At 40.2% G+C, this 19991-nt stretch overlaps 1 protein-coding gene across 1 annotated transcript; it reads left to right on the top strand.

Moving 5' to 3' along the window:
* Positions 1 to 856: 856 nt before the first annotated feature.
* Positions 857 to 7010, top strand: LOC126802646 (65-kDa microtubule-associated protein 5). The gene is made up of 10 exons (XM_050530298.1): positions 857 to 1133; positions 1229 to 1681; positions 1757 to 1972; positions 2730 to 2885; positions 2986 to 3145; positions 3259 to 3410; positions 4039 to 4126; positions 6043 to 6116; positions 6206 to 6280; positions 6655 to 7010. The coding sequence occupies exons 1-10, from the start codon at positions 1065 to 1067 to the stop codon at positions 6913 to 6915; spliced, it is 1704 nt and encodes a 567-aa protein (XP_050386255.1). The 5' UTR covers positions 857 to 1064; the 3' UTR covers positions 6916 to 7010.
* Positions 7011 to 19991: the final 12981 nt, after the last annotated feature.

The raw sequence follows: 19991 nt of genomic DNA, 5'->3' as shown, positions 1-19991 counted from the left end.
TTTTCAATCTCATCCAACAATTTCTTAATCCAACAAAAAATACACCAACATAATCTTTAGAGATATTCAAAATTGGGTGAAATAACAAGTGGTGAAATCAAAGGATACCACAATCAAAGAAAGATTAGAACATAGAATTTGATAAACCAACTAATTTGAACAATCATGATCATCATGATTCTCTTACCAGGGGCTGGAGGTTTTGCTCGACTTTAGGAGAGAGAGTGAGGTGAATCGTTCTTTCACTTTTTTCAATCAAACTTAGGATCCGGGGATGGTGACTCGCTCTTACTAGGCGTTGGAGGTTTTGCTCGGGTTCGAGAGAGAGAGAGAGAGAGAGAGAGAGAGAGAGAGAGAGAGAGAGAGAGAGAGAGAGAGAGAGAGAGAGAGAGAGAGAGAGAGAGAGAGACGAATGTAGTTGGTTTAGGAGAGAGAAAAAGACATCATGGGTGATTGGATTTCAATCACTTATGGTTAATTGATATATAAATCGTAAAGATTGTTATCCTTGAACTTGAGCTTGTTACTATGATAATAAGTGACACGCTTGTAATAACTCCATCTTTAAATGGTAGAGGTTTTATAATGACCCTTATTTATAAGAAGCTCAAACTAAGAGCTCTTATTATCATTTTTGGTCTTTAAATGCCCATATTTATCAAAACCCCTAAATATATCCAAACATGAGAATTTATAATTAGCGGATTCGATAGATTTTAAGATGTCATTATTTTTAAATTTCATGAAATTTAAAATTTCGTCATCTAAACGCAACATAAGAAAAAGATGTGAGTGGGCATGTTCCGAAAGAAAATAAAGAAGACAAAAGGGCACAGGACATGGTTTTGGCGCCAAAAGGACCGAGAAGGCCGTACTTGCCTTTTGGAACTCCTGAACATTATCCCACACCCCAGTGGTGATATCCTAGGGATCTACCAAATTAGACACACGCATTCATTGAATCATTTTCCATACCCAGAGAATCTCTATTTCTCTCTCTCTCTCTCTCCTCTTTTCTCCCCCAATTCTTCCTCTAGGGTTTTGCTCCAAAACGACGTCGCAGAATGACGGCGGTGCCGCCGCCCGTTTCTCCGTCCCGCACAACCTGCGCGTCTCTTCTCCACGAACTCCAGGTAATCCACCTCCTCTCTATTACACTCCCCCTCAATTTTAATCCCCCAATACTCTTCAATTTTGGGCGTTTTCTCGATTTCGAATTTTCCCGCAGATTATTTGGGACGAAATTGGGGAGAGTGACAGCGAGAGGGACACCATGCTTCTCCAGCTCGAGCAGGAGTGCCTCGACATCTACCGCAAGAAGGTGGATATGACCAGAAAGTACAGGGCCGATTTGAACAGGTCCCTCGCCGACGGCCGGGCTCAAATCGCCGCCATCGCCTATGCTCTTGGAGAGGCCAGTTCGTTTTCCCGGGCGAGAGGCACACTCAGGGAGCAGCTGTCCGCCGTGAAGCCTGTGCTGGAGGAACTGAGCTTGAAGAAGCAGGAAAGGGTGAAGGAGTTTTCGGTCATTATGTCGCAGATTGCGAAGATTTCGTCTCAGATTGCTGGGGATGGTGTGGCTGGGAGTGCCGGTGAGGATGCCAGAGTGGATGAGCGTGATTTGAGTGTCAAGAGGTTGGGAGAGCTCAAGTCTCACCTCGAGGAACTTCATGAAGAAAAGGTACTAAAGTCGGTTACACACTGTTAGTCTTGAATTTCGATTTGGTTTGGTTGTAATTAGGTGTGATTTGTGCAGGCTTTGCGGTTACAGAAAGTCAACAGCCATGTTAGTATCATTCACGACCTCTCGGTTGTAATGTCCATTGATTTCTTTACGACACTCAGTGAAGTCCACCCGAGCTTGACTGATCAGTCCGCCGTTCATTCCAAGAGCATCAGCAATGACACTCTTGCTAGATTGATGGCGCTGACCAACTCGCTGAAGCAAGAGAAACAACAAAGACTGCAAAAGGTGACCCCACTCTCTCTCTCTCTCTCTCTCATTAACAATTTGAAATATGAGTTGGACCTATTACATTACGTAGCTGAATTAACCAATATTTCAGTTATATCAATGTCCTGTAGCATCTTCCAGGAACTCTTTAATATATATCTTCTTCTTTCTTCCAAAACTGGAATGTTCCTGATGCTGGATTCCAAACAATACAAATGCTTTAAATGGTGTTACTGAGCTCACTTTTGTGTGCCTACATTATTAGTCATTTTGTCTGAAACTGTGTAGGATGTATAGACATGAAGCTTTACTAATTACATTCCTGGTCAGCATTTGTTTTCGATCTGGTTGAATTTGCAATTGGCCTCACATATGGGATGAAAATTCTATAGTGAATTGAAAGACTGGGGAACATATACTACTCATAGTTTAGCGAGAGATTTGAGCTTGGCCAATAGAGTAGTATTTCACATATCAAGTTTCTTCCCCGTTTCTTGGGGTTAAGAGGAGAAAATAAAAGATTTAGACCAATTTCATAATCATTTCACATGTCATTAGTTAGACGAACAGAACTTGGAAGTTAAGCCGTACGCTATAGGGTGAATATTATTAATAATTGAAGTTATTATTTTATAAATTCTCAGCCTTGTAATACTAGCTGACTTGTGGCTTGGATACTGTAAAATAGCTGTCCATTTTTATGGAGAATTTTCATTAGCATTATACTTTCCATCTATCAGTACTCCTCTTACTCTAACAGTATTTTTCACTGTAGCTACAAGAGCTTGGAAGCAAACTAATTGAAGTATGGAATCTCATGGAGACGCCGACTGAGGAATGTAACAAATTTGACCATGTCACGCGCTTAACTACTTCCTCAGGGGATGAGCTATTAAGGCATGGATGTCTTTCACTTGATGTCATTGAGCAGGTGCATACTATTATCATTAATGTTTATCATGCAGTCTATAGAGAATTGTATTTAACGGACTGTTATTTTAATTACTTGTTAATTTAATAATTATTTCCAGACTGAGGCTGAACTCGAGCGGTTGAATGTTTTGAAAGCCAGCAAGATGAAGGAGTTGGTCTTTAAGAGGCAAAATGAGCTCGAAGAAATTTATAGAGGAGTTCACATGGATGTAAATAGTGACGGAGCTAGACAGATTCTCAGCAGCCTCATAGATTCTGGTCTTACAGCTTCTCTACTTTTGAGCATCTTATGTATTCTTTTAACAAGGAATCTCGAATTTTATTTGTTGAAAACCTTCCCTTGGGACAATACTGTGGCTATGTCTTAATAGGTGATATTAATTTGTCTGATCTGCTTTCAAGTATGGATGATCAGATTTTAAAGGCCAAAGAGCAAGCTCTGAGCAGAAAGGATATATTGGATAAGGTAGAGAAATACAAATTTGCATTTGAGGAGGATAAATGGCTCGATGAGTATGAAAAGGTAAAGGGAAAGTGTTGCGTTTAAATATTATGAGTTTGGTACATCTATTTTTCTCCTCTGACTCATGGAGCATTAGCTGTTATCTCTGGGATCATCCTTTTTTTTTTTATGCATTATTAGGATGTGTCAAGGTCATAATCAAACACTATTTAATGTAAAGGACCTGCAACAGATTTTAGTCAAAGCCCTGAATACCTCTCTCTTTTGCACTTGGTTGTTATGGTTTATCCAGATCCAATATTTACCTTGCAAAGCATTAATAATGTTGATTGGAGTGCTTTCCAAGTACCAAATCTCTTGAAGCCTTAGTAATGTATTTGTGAATACGGATGTGCTATTTTTAAGGACCAACTATCAAGGAAAATGCCAATATGTTACTGGTAGACGTAATGAAGAAGGATATTAAATACTAATAATATGGTGTTAGGTAGTTCCCACTACTTGTGCACTTTCAAATACATGAGGCACTTTCAAATACATGAGGCATCTTATTTACGACTATTGAAGTCATGACCATATTTGAATTTTCCTCCTAGCATATTGAAGCGTATTGACCAGGAATTGTTTCTTCTTATGTGAATTATTTAGTTTCTTCTCCTTTTATTTATATCAAATATCATTTTTTTAGGACGAAAATCGGTATAGTGCAGGAAGAGGAGCACACAAGAATTTGAAGCGTGCTGAGAAAGCCCGGATTTTGGTCGGGAAGATACCATGTAAGCTTGTAATCATTCATATAGTCTAGTTTTTAGGATTTTATCTAGTTGTATCACAGGAATTCCTTCTTCTTCTTTTTTGCTGATGTTCATTATCCCTTTATTTAGTGAGTTATAACTTATAACTGTGTTGATAATTCTTTCATAACTAAAAATAGTTAGGTGTTATATAATTTAAGTCCTTGTTGGTCCTAGGGTATACCATTGGAGTGTTTATATAACACCATCTGTCACCTGATTTGGGAACTTGGATATCTCTCTTCTCATGATATATTTGTACTTTTTGCACGCACACTTGTGGTTATAAATTCGTTGAAATGTAACAGATCTTGAATTTCTCTTTACATCTGTAGTCTAGGCATGTTGTATGTTCACAATAATTTATTTGTTCTTATGTGACTTTTAAACAACCTATAACTACATGCATAATTTATTATTCAGTGCACTTATTAGTTTTCCCACCCATTGAGCATCATCTCATGCTTGTAAGACCTGTTGAATTATAAGGCTGAAGCATAGATGGGTAATGAGCTTTAAAGTAAAACGTTTTTCCAAACATCTGTAAGTTAAAACCTGAGATGATACAGCAAAGTATAACATAAAAAATTACATGTATGGGCTCAATGGCCCTGTAGTACCTGAAAATTGCTTGGAGAAGTAAATGAAGAGATGGCAGTTGGTGTATGGAGGCTGTGTTAAAATTGCGTAGTTAAATTATTTTAATTGGTATCTGAGAGGAGCAGACCCTTAACCTTTGGATTCATCCTAATTTTCTGAACTTGATGATATCCTTTTGTTTTTGGTCTGCTTTTGTGAGATGGGCCGGCTGAGTAAATTGCCAACCATCAGTGTGTGTGTATTTCATTGATGCCATCAGAACTCATAACCAACTAGTAGCTGCATCATTGGATGTGCAACGAGTTTCGGGTTATTGTTGTATACTTGGTATCCTTGCCGGTAATAGAATTTCCTATTTTCTTAAGTGAATTGATGTGACTGGAAATCAAAGGAACATTCATGGTCACACTAATACATGTTAGAGCTTTCTATGGCATATTAACTTAATTTGTTGGGGGAAGGGAAGTAAGCTTAGGCTACCATTTTTTCCATGAACATTTAAGAAAATTACTCACACACACACACCCTAATGTAGTTTCTGGAACTCTTTGGGTAGCCATGCTCCTCAGGCCAAATATCCCACTGTAGCAAGCTGCATTAGATCCCACAGCTTGCCAAAGTTGAATGTATTGTGGAGTAAGATGAATGAACATTGTAGAGTGGATTTTCTGGTGGAGCATATGTTGAGAATATAAATCCCACATTGGGAATTGGGACCTAGCCTGTGGGTTTATAAGGGTTTGGGCCACTCCATCAATTGTCAATTGGTTTTGGATGTGAAACCCTAGATCACTTTATCATGGTATCAGAGCGGGTTACCCACGTCCACGTGTGAAGCCCAAATGGCCACACGGACTCCACGTCACCCAAAATGTTGTCCATGTGTATAGCTTGAAAATTCGCCACACGTGCGGGAGCGTGTTGAGAATATAAATCCCACATTGGGAATTGAAACCTAGCCTGTGGGTTTATAAGGGTTTGAGCCACTTCATCTATTGCCAATTGGTTTTAGATGTGAATCTCAGATCACTTTATCAGCATAAAAGTTTTAAGAGGCACTTCTATCTGCAAAATCCAAATAACTCATTAAACCCTCCTGTGTGTGTGATTGTTTGTTGCTTTCTAATTTCATAACTGAAACTGGGTTGAACAGAGTCAAATGCACCTATCATTGTCAAGATTTTTTTTGTTTGAACCTATCATTGTCTAGTTCCTGCATTGTGTTTTAGTCATATGCATATATTGATTGGTAAATATTGAAATTTTATTTATTAACTGCAAAAAAATTTCTTCTCTAGCTATCATCAAAAGTTTGACTGCCAAAGTTAAAGCATGGGAGAGCGAGAAAGGAGTCCCTTTCTTATACGACAAGGTGATCCTATCTGCTCTTAATTGTAATATCTGTTTTTGTTTAATTTTCTTGTTCTCAATCCTCTGATGAATATGTTTTGTGAATACCAGGTTCCCCTGTTACATATCGTAGATGAGTACAATGCACAACGGCAGGAAAGAGAGGAGGAAAAGCGTAAATCTCGGGTATGCTTGGATGGCTACTTTTTCTCACGCTTTTGCTGATATGCAGATGAAATAATTAGATCAAGTCTTTCCATTTCTTAGGTTGTTTTAACTGTTGCCTAGTGCAACCATTGCATGTGGGAATTATATTCTCATGTACTTGTAACAACTTGGTGAGTTCAGGCCCTCTCATAGATCTTTTACCGACTGTGATGATCTGGATATTTAATTCTTCTGTTGGCTTTATCCATGTGACATATCTAAATACTATGTTAGGATTCATCTCTGCTCATTTGTTGTTGTTTTTTCCTGGTCTTAGTGATAGTGTGATGTAATTTGACCTTCAAAGATAAATTTAGCAGAAAGTTAAGTGGTCTTTGGTTGAATCTTTACAGGAGCAAAAACGTCTGCAAGAACAACATGCTACTGAACAGGAGGCACTATTTGGTTCAAGGCCGTCTACAAAGAAGCCCTTAGGGCAAAGCACCAATGCTAATACCAATCTTGGGACCCCAATTAATCGTCATACAGGTACCCCTTTGGGCCGTCATGGAGTGTCAGCTGCTAAAGAGCACAGAGAAAGTGGGAGGGCCAACATGACACCTGTTAACTATGTTGCTCTTCCAAAGGATGATTCTGTATCTCGGAAAAATTGAGGCATCTCTCTACCATGAAAGTAGCATGTAATGATGTTTCTCCCTGAAGGCATGCGAAAATGACCAAATGTCAATTAAGTTTCTGTAGTTTGTTGAAACACGAGTAAAAATGACTTGCTATGATTAGAATGTAAATGATTTGGTGAAAGGGTTGAAATGAATTGAGCCACACTATATGGTATCTATATAACTATTAGGAGTTTCACTTGCAATTTATCAGGTAATAATATACCAGGTATTCTTTTGCATGATTAATTTGTTGTGTTCATATACTTTGATGCGTGAAGGTGAAGATGAGGGAGATGGCATTCGATGCTCGGGGAATGTCAGCAAGAATTCGGTTTGTGTGGTGTGGGTGTAATCACAGAGGTTTCTGCCGTATCGACAGGCTTGGTCCAGAATGGTATTCATGGCATGGATGCCAGGAATCGAAGGTAGTATCACTTGTGTGTTATTGATGTTTTTGCTCGATGTAAAGCATCAAGCAGGAGCAGATGTAAAGGGCAAACGACCATGTCACTCTCACAGCTCCTTGGATACTATAAGTTAGCTGTGAGCGTTGTCCACGCCTCTTCTTGACGTAACCAATGTCCATTCTGTCTCGTCCTTGCTAATACTGCTATATATGTAAATGATAATGATGGATCGTAGTGAACATCAAGGTGATATGATGAAATTAGGGTCCAATAAGTTGATGAAATTGACATGTACATACCACGTACCTGTCCTCACATAGCGGCTTACTAATACTGTTATCCTATATGGTACGTGAACTTATTCTCCATCTTTTGGATGGTACTTAATGAACTTTTTTATTTCAATTTGAAGACATGTAATGATGTAGTATCAGAGGCCATAGTTGTCTATCCTCTTGAAAGTATTTTATGACTTGGACGACCCTCCTTCACAATTATTGTATAGGAAATACGGAATTGTAATCAACAGGCATCAATATTCAATAAACAATATACGTACTATATTATTTCTAATTTGATGGCCATAAGAAGTTATATGATAAAAACAAAACATGCATGAAACATGAAATTGACATCAGATCGAAATGGACATTATGAATCGAATACTATAAATCAAGTAGAAGCCGCTGATACTATTTGGATAGGGTTCGGACTGCTGAGTGTCTCCATGATATGGAACAAACAAAATATGCATTAAAAGTAGTAGCACAAGATATTACTGCGTGGAGAATCAACCATTGTTGTTGCATATGATTAAGAGGCCTAGTGGTTGTCATGTAGATTATACTTGTCTGAAAGCCATTATCTAGTATGAGCATAAATCCATTTGATAATCTATATTTAGTTCCTCTAATGATCTACTTGTATTGGATGAGTAGGATTAGCATCATAACATCATGTCCTCGGTCTATTTGAACATTGATTAGGATCAACCCACAAGCATATTCTGAGATCATGATCGTCTTATACATTTTGGAAGTTTTTAAGCACAGGATTTCAGAATCAATACCACCGATACTTTCCACAACGATTAGATTATGAGGAATTCCAGAATGAAGCGACAGTTTTGGGAGGCATATAGTTGCAATATACGTATGCATAGTGCAAAACATGCAAATGTGGGTGTTTTTTTATATAAGAAATCAAGCATTTGGATTCGGATAAACATTTGAAAAAGAAGTATAAAACGTTAATTGTTTATTAGCGAGTGCCTGCCTATCTGCATACTTTTTTGCTGAAGAGGTCGATTTGAAACAGATCTTGATAATCGAAATAATAAGTGGAGGAGGTAGGGTTGATTGAGATTGGAGAGTACTATGCATGTATGCATATTGTTCGGATACGATCGCGAATATGAGGCTTTTCCTCAAGTGAAGTGCTGCATCTTTCACCTTAGCAACCCATTAGTGCTTGCTTACACATACAATAATGAATTAGTAATGGCCAAATTGATGATGTAATGTACAAATTCCTGCTTACATATTCACTTCTATTGATTCTAGGATAAATGAAATCAAAAGCTTTTTGATTCTTCTGCATTAAGTTATTCACTCGGATTCTTAATTTTTATATAATCCAAAAATTTGATTTAACTAATAGCAATCACTAGCTGGTTCCTGATTTGTGATTATTGTCGTGATATCCACACACCACAACATGGTCTCCTTAAGTAATCAGTATCGATGGGTAATTAATATGAAAATACTAGATAGAGCGGAATTTAACGAAGAAGTTTTATTTTACTTTCGAATATAATATTACACACATTTGACAACGAATGATCAAATGTAATATATTCTCAAAAATAAAATTACTTCACACTTGAAGAACATGGTCAAATGTAATACAAAGTCATGAAGGTCTTTGTTGCCACGAAAGACATAAAAGTCACGAAGAACGTTGAAGCCACAAAGGTCTTGAAGCCACGTAGGTCTTGAATGCCACGGAGGTCACTCAATGGAGCCACGAAGGTCTCTTGCCACACATGACTGATCTAGGTTGTCTCTCTGACTCCTAGATCTCACATTTACCAAAACTGTATATCTGATGCAGGATGAAATAATTGTGTATTTTTAAATGATATGGGGGCTTATATATAGACATTACGGAGATGCTAATCTATCTCCTAATAGGAAATCTAATAGGCTAAGACACACACAAGAGTAGAATAGTAATTCTCCCGGAACACTCCCCCTTGTGTCGCATGCCTAGGTTGCATGGCGCACAACGTTGCCTCGGTAAAAACCTTGTCAAGCAAAAGAGCACAACACACCAACTACTTAAAGATCTTAACATGTGATGTAGACTCCCCCTGAAGTCTACCAAACTCTAAAGTTCTGATAAACGACGCATGTCAATGCTCTTCACATGTTTCACAAAAGTAGATTTAGGCAACGACTTGGTGAACAAATCCGCAACATTGGATTCTGAACTCACTTGATTTATCTGAACATTCAAGAACTTTTGTTGTTGAACGTTGTAGAAGAACTTGGGCGAAATATGCTTGGTGTTGTCTCCCTTGATGAAACCTAACTTTGTCTGCTCTATGCAAGCAGCATTATCTTCATAAATGCACGTAGGTTGATCAGTTGTAGAGACTAATCCACAAGAATCACGAATATGGCGAACAACTGATCATAGCTAAACACATTCTTTAACTGCTTCATGGAGAGCGATGATCTCCGCGTGATTCGAAGAAGTAGCAACAAGAGTTTGCTTCGTGGATCTCCAAGATATCGCTGTATTCCCAATGGTAAACACATAACCAGTTTGAGAACGAGCCTTGTGAGGGTCAGAGAGGTACCCTGCATCGGCATAACCAACTAACAAGTTGTTTGGAGTCTTTGCATTGGGGGAAGGAGCTGCACGAGACCGGTTGCTGCTCTCGGCACTGTGCACGGTCCCCACGCCATGGTGGCTGGCGGCGTTCCTACAGCGTACGGCGGCAAGGCCGGGGTCGGCGACGGCAGTGGTGTGGGGAGATACCATGGCGGTGTTCTCTCTGCTATAGGAGTAGAACAATCCCATGTCAAGAGAACCTTTCAAGTACCGAAACAAATGCTGGATTCCATTCCAATGACGTAGCGTAGGCATGGAGCTAAATCTAGCTAATAAGTTCACTGCGAAAGATATGTCCGGTCTAGTGCATTGAGTAAGATACAATAGTGCCCCAATTGCACTAAGGTATGGAACTTCAGGACCAAGAACTTCTTCATCATCCTCTTTAGGACGGAATGGATCCTTCTTGATATCTAGACTTCGGACGACTATGGGAGTCGACAATGGACTGCACAGATCCATATTGAAATGTCAAAGCATCTTCTGCGTGTAATTCGACTGATGGACTAAGATGACGTCGGCCCTATGCACAAACTCAAGGCCGAGGTAGAATTTCGTCCTCCCTAGGTCCTTCATCTCATATTCTGACTTCAAATAAGACACGGTCTCTACAACTTCATCAAGAGTACCAATTATATTCATGTCATCAACGTAGACTGCAACGATGACGAATCCAGAATTTGTCTTTCGTATGAACACGCATGGGCATAGTTCATCATTCTGATAACCCCTTCTCACCAAGTATTGATGTAACCGATTGTACCACATTCTTCCGGATTGCTTCAACCCGTACAATGAACAACGTAATCTGACTGCATGAGCACTCCGTGGTCTGGAAGCACTTGATGGAGGTAAAGGTAGTCCCTCTGGAGCTTTCATGTATATCTCTGCGTCAAGATCCCCACAGAAATAAGCTGTGATCACATCCATAACCTGCATGTTTAGTCTTTCGGACACTACCAGACTAATAAGGTAGCGGAAGGTAATGATGTCCATACCAAGAGAATAAGTCTCTTCATAGTCAATGCCAGGTCGTTGTGAGAATCTTTGCGCCACGAGTCTTGCCTTATAATGCACGATCTCGTTCATCTCATTACGCTTACGAACGAAGACCCATTTATGTCCAACTGGTTTGACATCTCTTGGAGTCAATTCAGCCTTTCCGAAGACTTCTCTCTTCGCTGATGAGTCAAGTTATGTCTGGATTGCTTCCTTCCAGTTCGGCCAATCTGCTCTGCGTTCGCCTTCAGCTACAGAGTAAGGTTCAACGTCGTCTTCGGATATGATCTCATGTGCGACGGAATAAGCAAAAATGTCATCAATGCATGTAGTGACTCGGATTCGGACCGACTGCTCACTTGTGTAGTGTACTGAGATTTCGTTGTTCTCTGGCATCAAACATGGTTCCATAGGGTCCCACGGTAACACTTGAGTTCATTTATGGACATAGCTGTAATCAAAGACAACTTCATACGATGGTGATTCATTGTTGATGACACGCTGTGCCTTAGTCATTGCTTCTTTCTAGGCTTGGAATCCCAAGAGTTTATCGGTCTCCCCATTTCCCTTTGAGGAGCCGAGGCCGAAGCTGCTCCTTGCCGGGCCATCTTGGCATCGTCGCCACAAGGGGCGCCGGCAACACCACGGCGTACGGTGGTGCCGCCGCCGGCCTCCGTCCCACTATCAGGGGAGGTGCCAACGTTGCTAGGTCCAGGAGCTTGTCTTCCCCGCCCGTATTTCAGGACATCCAACTGTGTCGGCACATTTTCAGCGGGTATGTTCGATCTCGTCACTTTAGCAATATCTACAAAGCCGTCGGGCATCGAATCCGCACTTTCTAGAGGTCGATAATGCGTTGCACTTCTAACTTGCTTTGAGCAGTGTATGGATCATAATGAGACATAGTGAGGAGACACCACGTCAATTCCTGACGTTCATTTGGAATGATAACATTCCCATCTCCTCCTAACGACGGGAAGCATGTCTCATAAAAGTGACAATCTACAAATCGTGCAGTAAAAAGATCTGCGGTGGTTGGTTCTAAGTAGCGGACAATCGTTGGGGAATTATAACCAACATAGATACCTAATCTTCTTTGAGGACCCATCTTAGTACGCAGTGGAGGCGTAATAGGCACATAGACAGCGCAACCAAAAATGCGTAAGTGTGAAATATTGGGTTCGTAACCAGTTACCATCTGGTACGCACTAAACGCTTGGTTAGCTGCGAGTCAGAAATGAATAAGTGTCGCTGCATGAAACACTACATATCCCCACGGAGAGACCGGCAGGTTAGTACCCATAACCATTGCTCGAGCAACAAGCTGAATATGCTTGATGGTAGCCTCTGCTAGACCTTTCTGTGAATGAACATGAGGAACAAGATGTTCAACTTCGATCCCAATAAACATGCAGTAATTATCAAAAGTTTTGGAGGTGAATTCTCCAGCATTATCCAAAAGAATGGATTTGATAGGATAGTCGGGTTGGTGAGCCCGAAGTTTGATGATCTCAGCTAATACCATAAAATATCGAAAAGGTCCGCATTCTGGTTGAATAGGTCCACAAATGTCACCTTGGATACGTTGTAAGAATGGAATGTTCTCGGTCGGAGCCTTAGCAAAAGAAGGACTTCCTTGAAATTTAGCAAGAGAACAAACTTTGCAAAACGAGCGATGGGCATCAGAAATTGCCATGGAGGCATTTGAAAGCACGGGAGGCATCACAAGCTCCTGTGAAGGAGGGGATGCCGCCACCGATGACATGAAAGCCGTGGAGCTGCCGAGAGAGGCAGGCTCGGCCACACCGTGCGGTGCACGGGTAGGCACGGCCACACCATGTGGAGCACAGATGAGGTGATCCTTCAATCGCTTCCGGGACTTGAAAAATGGATGACCATGTGAATTCTTAAGAATTCTAATCATCATATCATGTCCAGGGTGCCCGAGACGGGCATGCCAAAGCATATAAGAGTCTGAATCACAAAAGTTGCGTTGAACCGCATATGATTCAAAGATTCGAATGGAAGTAAGATACAAACCATTCCCGAGACTGTTCATCTTCTCTAAGATGCGGCACTTGCCTACTTTCTCAGAGGTAACACAAAGATATTCTTCTCCATTCTCAACATAAGTATCGAGGTGAAAACCATTTGCACGTATGTCCTTAAAACTTAGCAAGGTGCGGGGAGACTTCGAAGCATAAAGAGCGTCTACGATGTTGAGAGTCGTACCATTAGGCAACATGAAAGAAGTGGTGCCTCTTCCTTGAATGATGGATTTTGAGCCAATCATTGTAGTCAACGAAGAAGTCGAAAACATTAGATCCGTGAACAACTGCCTGTGTCGTAGGACAGTGTGGGTGGTTCTGCAATTAGCTAGACATTCGATTTCGCCACGGGACATCTACAAAATGACAATTAAGAGAGTTAGCGACATGGGAATAATTCTATACAATACGCCGTAGGATATTGAAAGAAAGGAAATCGGAACAAACTGTGATCCCATCGAATGTATCACATGGCAATAGTACTACATTCTTCAACTAAATAGTTGGAAATCATAGTATTGAAGTAGTGAAATACCAAACAGTAAACTAGGGTGGTACAAACCATCCAAAAATGGTGTGGAAACACACACAAAGAGTGTCGGTGAGTACATATAACGGACTTGGAGAAAACCGAAAAAACGAAGTAGAAAACCATGTCAAAAGAACACAAAACCGGGTGAAATTTAGACAAGGGAAACGTGGCAGCAAGGACTGCTGAAATATGCCGGAAAAATGATGAGAAATAACGAAAAAATAGTCAGAAAAACTCACCGGAAACCGGCGGCACCGATTGCCAGAAAACCGGCCGGCGACGGCCAGAGCTGGCCGGTATGGAGGCCGGAGTTTCAGGTCCGATAAAGGACGCCGACAGGAACCGGATGGCAGTGCCGGAAAAGCCGAAAATGGCCGAAAGGCGGCGAATACGCCGGAAAATGTTACGGAAACTCCGGAACAATAACTGGGTATGGCCAAGGGCAAAACGACTTCGTTTTTGACGTTTCGAGGTCTGTTTTCCAAATTTGAAGTTCCAAATTCACAATGTAGTACTATTGGGATCCCATGTAACTCAAAAGCATCCAATTTAAAAACCACGTGTGTTGCACACGTTGATCATCATGCTAAGTGTAAGGTAAATAAAATTCTCAAAGAGATCGTCTTGTAAGCAAGAAAATAAGAACTTTTATTGAATGCCAATCTTTAATACATCACACATAAACTTCTAATTCCAAAAGCAAAAGACTATTACAAAGTCAATGAAAATAACAATGGCGGTCTGCCATAACAATACTTGAATCATAAAGCTAAAGAAGCTAAAACGACTAATCAAAGTCGGGAGTATCCATGGTAGCGGCTGGAGGCCTAGCCTTAGAAGCAAGGGGCTCGGGGTTCATGGAGATGTGGTGAGTCTCGATCTCAGGGTCCTCATCCACATGATTCGATTCGGGTTGTAGAAACTTCTTGTAGGCAGAGTATGCCTTGATCATCTCTTTGCTAGCGCGACAATCGCGATTAAAGTGCTTGAAGGCGCCACATTTGAAGCATGGAGATTTGCCATTACCGGAAGTGGAGGCATGAGGAGGCGCACGGCCTCCTTGAGGTTTGGGACGGGGACGGCCTCCCCCGGAGGGTGCGGCACCACCACCATCACGGGTCCAAGTATTGGACCTAGGTCGAGACCGGCCTTGTTGCCTCCCACCACGAGAGTTGTTGTTTTGGTGCTGGTATGGAGCATTTCTTGATTGATTCTTTTACGTAGGAGCTTTCCTGTAGTTATACTGTGGCGTAGAAATATTTTTAATGCCAACAGGTCTATTGTTGTTGTTGAGGAGGATCTTAGAATGTCTCTCCTTCTTAGCTAAGAGCGCCATTAAGTCGGTGAAAGACCGGATCTTCCCTTCCTCTACATGAGTGCGGTACGTATGAGCTTGAACCTCATAGTTGATTGGAAACGTGTCTAATGTCTTATTGAGAAGATCTAGGTCGGTCTTGATGACACCAACGGTGCCAAGATCGGATTGCAGGCATAGCATATCCTGATTAAAGTCATCCACCCTCTTATAGTCCAATAGACAGATGTTATCCCATCTAACGGTCAATTCGGGGAGAAGCTTATCATGAACGTTGTTGTACCGTAAGCATAGTTTGTCCCATAATTTTTTAGGATCATTTACGTTCAAGTATTGCCTCTTGAGAGTTGCATGGATGTGACGTCTCATGAAGATGAGAGTCTGAGTCTTAGCCATGGGTGGGAAATTAGCAGGAGGGTCGGCAAACATGCCTTCGATCCCTCGGCTCTCGAAAGCGAGCTCCATGTCGGAAACCCAGCGGTGGTATTCCTTTCCTTCTAGATCAAGAAGGCCAAATTCTGCTCGAGATGGCGATGACATCTACAAAAATGAATACAGAATCGATTAGATTCAAGTATAATATGAATTAGAAGGGGTGACGTATATGGTCACAAGAAAAATCGATGCAAAACGACGTTACTCACGATCGCACCCAAAACAGCGGTGCACTCAGGCGACCACACGAAAATCGATTAACTTCCCTTTCAAAACAATCGTGACTCCCCCAGGACCGTCACACAGAAAACATCGACCAAGAGGGGAAACTCATCCCTCTATAGTCTCATTGGTATTATAAGAAAGGCCGGAATAAAGACAAGAAGAAGGCTAATAGCGTCCGATATAATATATCTATACGTTTAAAAGCGGGAACGTTTATGAAAAAATTACCTTTGAAGGTTTGTAGTAGACGGGAGTAGCTTCTCTTGAGCGAAGACCTTGCTTGTGAAGTTCGCGCTTCTTATGTGAATATGCGGGAGGAACAATTTTGAATGCTTTGATGCGGGGACTTGCGGGGCAAAAAGAAGTTTTTGCGGAGCGAATGCATAGGAGACCCGCATGAAGGGGCTGCAGGGGCTGTATGTGGGGGCTGCAGGGGGGTTTGCAGGGCCGGCAGAGAAGGTTGCGGGGGCATCGTGCAGGGCTGTGTCCAGGGCTGCGGGGGGGGGGGGGAGTGCAGCGGCGGCGAGCAGGGGTTGCGCCGACGGGAAGATGCCGGAGGCCGGAGACGAAGGCGGCCGGCGGTAAAAAAAATTTCTATGGCTGTAAAAGTTCAGGGTTTTAGGGCAAAGTGCGTGATAACGTGATGCATGATGAAATTTTGTATCATTGAATGATATTGGGGCCTATATATAGGCATTACCAAAACCACAATCCCGTAGGATTCAGAGTCTTAATCTATTATGGAGATGCTAATCTATCTCCTAATAGGAAACCTATTAGACTAAGACACTCACAAGGATATAATAGTAATTCTCCCGGAACAATATCTATTTTCTTTTTGTCTCTGATCGGTGACTAAAACCCTAGTAGCTTAACTCCTTTAAATAAGCCGTGCCTCCTCTCACCACTAGATCAGGATGACAACTAACACCATAACAACCTTTCTAAATCTAAATTATCTAGAAAATGAATTAAACTTATTGGAAAAAAAATCTTAAATAATTAACAACTCATCTCTATCTCTTTAACCACGAACCACAAACTCCCTTTCTATAACAAACCCTAATAAGCCTTTTATCTCCTAATAAAGATGTAAATATATTTGAAAACATCCTTCCAAATAAATCTGGATCTACCTATAAAAATATCAGAAAATAAGTTAGAGGAATCGACTTATATGGTAAGAAACCCTCGTCAAGGAGCTTTCCTAGTTCGACTAGGAAACTTCAATTTCTTCACTTTAAACCGCCGATCTTTTCCATTGTCACAAGCTTGGAAGACTTCTAACTCCATCAACTCATGGAGGCCAATATATCTTCATAATATCATTTTCAAACAGGGTCAAGTATACTAAGTTGGGCGTCGATTTCTACCCTAAGACGTCATTTCATTAATTCAACGGTTTAAAAGATGGTTTGAATGATTATAGCTCTAGAGCTTTCATAGATCGATAATGGTTCTCTTTCCAGGAGCTGAGTGATAGAGAAAATGATAGTTGCTGTAGTAGGAAATTAACAGTCAATAATTCACCATTTCTATGCATCATCATCCCATTCCCAACTAGGCCAATACTCCATTTAATTATGTTTATTACAATCCTCCACGATGGATACCTACAAACTCGATCAAAGGTAAAAACAAGAACAGGGTTTTAAAGTGAATGTGGCTTCACAATGTACGCAAAAGCTTAATGGTAATGAACTGGTCAACCAAGGATTCGACAGTGCCGTTTTGTTATCTGGAGCTTTTGTATGTGTTGATGTTAGATCAATTTTGGACATATCACATATTATATGATTATCATGTTTAATGTCATAATCTATTTCTACATGGAAACAAAGATAGTATCAAATCTAGTTCCTAATGATTTCATGTATAATATCATTATGGTAAGGAATCCTAATTTAAGTCTAGAAGTAAGACTACAAATCAGTATTGAATCAGGAATCTAAATAAGATGACTTAACTTACAAGATGTCTTTAATAGAATGACTCTTAAGGGTTAAAGATTCTCTATATATAGATGGTAAACGTCCCTGTTATCACTACGAGTTATTTGCGTAAGTTTCTGTCCATTGAGAAAGCAGAGAGTAGTGACTAACAGAAGACCTTGCCTAGCACCTTGTGACTTCGGATTAAGGCACAATGGATCACGGTGTTGTTGTTCATGAAGATGGTAAGTTAATCTCATTCACTAAATTAACGATTAGTTGTTATGCATATGATCTTTGGTTTTGTACTCATATCATGTAATTTAATTTACATATGGTATTAGAGCAATTATGAGCACAAAAATTTTCAGTTTTATATAACTAAAAATCGGTTTTAGATTTTAACAAAAAAAAGAAAAAAAAAAGAGAAAAGAAAAAGGGAGATGTACTTGATGGTCGCGAGCGTTACTTGATGGTCGCGAGCGTCACTGAGGATCACGAGCGTCACTGAGGGTCGCGAGCGTGACTGCTGGTCGCGAGCGTTACTGTTGGTCGCGAGCGTTACTACTAAGGAATTTTGCTTTACGGGTCGAACCGGTTGCAAACACGCAGATCCGTTCTCAACCAAATCCGAACTAAAGAACAACAACCCAGAAAATTTTTTTAGCCGTTGTGTTTTTCACAACGTTGAGTTTCTGGATTTGGGAAGATGACTGGATCAGAAGCGATTGAGACCTTTACGTCTCTTATTGGATTCATAACCCAAAGGGAATTGTTGCTGATTCAAAAATTTGTTCTATGCTTCCGCTCAAAAACTGCAGCAAATTTGGGGAAAAAGCAAAACAGGTTTTTCTTAAAGGTTTTCCGATTTCAATTTAAGCAGATTATATGAAGTATATATATATGTATATACATAAGAACCCTAGAGCACACCCAGCGTGCATATAAGAGTAGCTTAGAAACTTGGATTGTGGTTGACGTGTGGTTCTTGTATGGCTGGGAAATTTAATTTTCTATGCAAATATATACTCTATGGTTGAATTGAATGAATTGAATGATTGCATTCTATGTGTGTGTTGTAATTGATGGACAATGTATGCAGAAGTTTAAAATCTCTCAATTTTATACATTGTAAAAGGTTTACATGGCACATAGCTTAGTTTTCTTATAAAGATTATCTGGGTAGAAAACAAAGTTATAAGCTCAAAATTGGTTTGTGGTTTCCTGTTGGTATAATTGAACATATTGCACAAAGCATTCTTCTTTTATATCTGCAGGGAATTTTCAAGATAACAAACTGAAAAGTTGTGTTCTGTGTTTTTTAATTCATATTTTATTCTTCCAAAGAAGTGGTTAAAATATGATTTTAGAATACAGACAACAATAAGCATATTTGATGAAAATAAATTCGAATACTTGGAATTAGATCTTCTGTGTAAAGATGTTGATTTGATTCTTTGGATAACATGTTTTTATCTTGTGTGGCTTATTGAAAAGAATTACAGAATGTTAAGTAATTGCTCAAAAGTATTGCTTAATATTGATTAAAGTTATGGATTGAATTACATGCAAGTATATGACTGTGTTGTTTTATGCTTGTCTTGATTGGCATTGTATGACAAAACAGAAAACACTGAAAGCTAAGAACTCATAAAATTTTCTTTTGCTCTTTAGGTAGCACCTACCTCACCTTCAACAGTGTTTTAATGCTTACTGGGTCAAACTTTAGAGCTTGGAAGGATTCTGTAGAAACCTATATCACCATGAATGATAAGATAGGCTATTGTTTTTAAGAGGATAGACCTAAAACCCTAGCAGAAGATGATAAAACCACAGTCAAAGCTAACTATAAGAAGTGGATGCATTCAAACATGATGGCTAAGAATGTTATTAGGTAGTCTATGTCTAAAAACATTAGAGGATGCGTGGCTGTGCCGGAATTTGTTACTGATTTTCTGGATGCCGTGTCACTTAAGTTCAAGGAGAGTAAGAAAGCTGAGATAGATAGGCTAAACAAGGAATATCATAGCCTGCAATACTCAGGAACTGGAGGAGTCAGGGAGCATTTATTAAAGTTGATTAATATCAACAATAGGCTTAAAGAGATGATGGTGGGAGTACAAGACACCTTACTGGTGCATCATGCACTGGACACACTCCCAAGCAGTTTTGACCATCTCAGGACTAGCTATAATGCTCAAAAGGAAAACTGGACTCTAGATGAACTAATAGCCATCTGTTCTGATGAGGAGGAGAGGATTAAGAAGCAAACCCCAA

Source organism: Argentina anserina, chromosome 7 (genome assembly GCF_933775445.1).
Source record: "Argentina anserina chromosome 7, drPotAnse1.1, whole genome shotgun sequence".
NCBI classification, from domain to species: Eukaryota; Viridiplantae; Streptophyta; class Magnoliopsida; order Rosales; family Rosaceae; genus Argentina; species Argentina anserina.
This window is presented reverse-complemented; position numbering and strand designations above follow the sequence as displayed.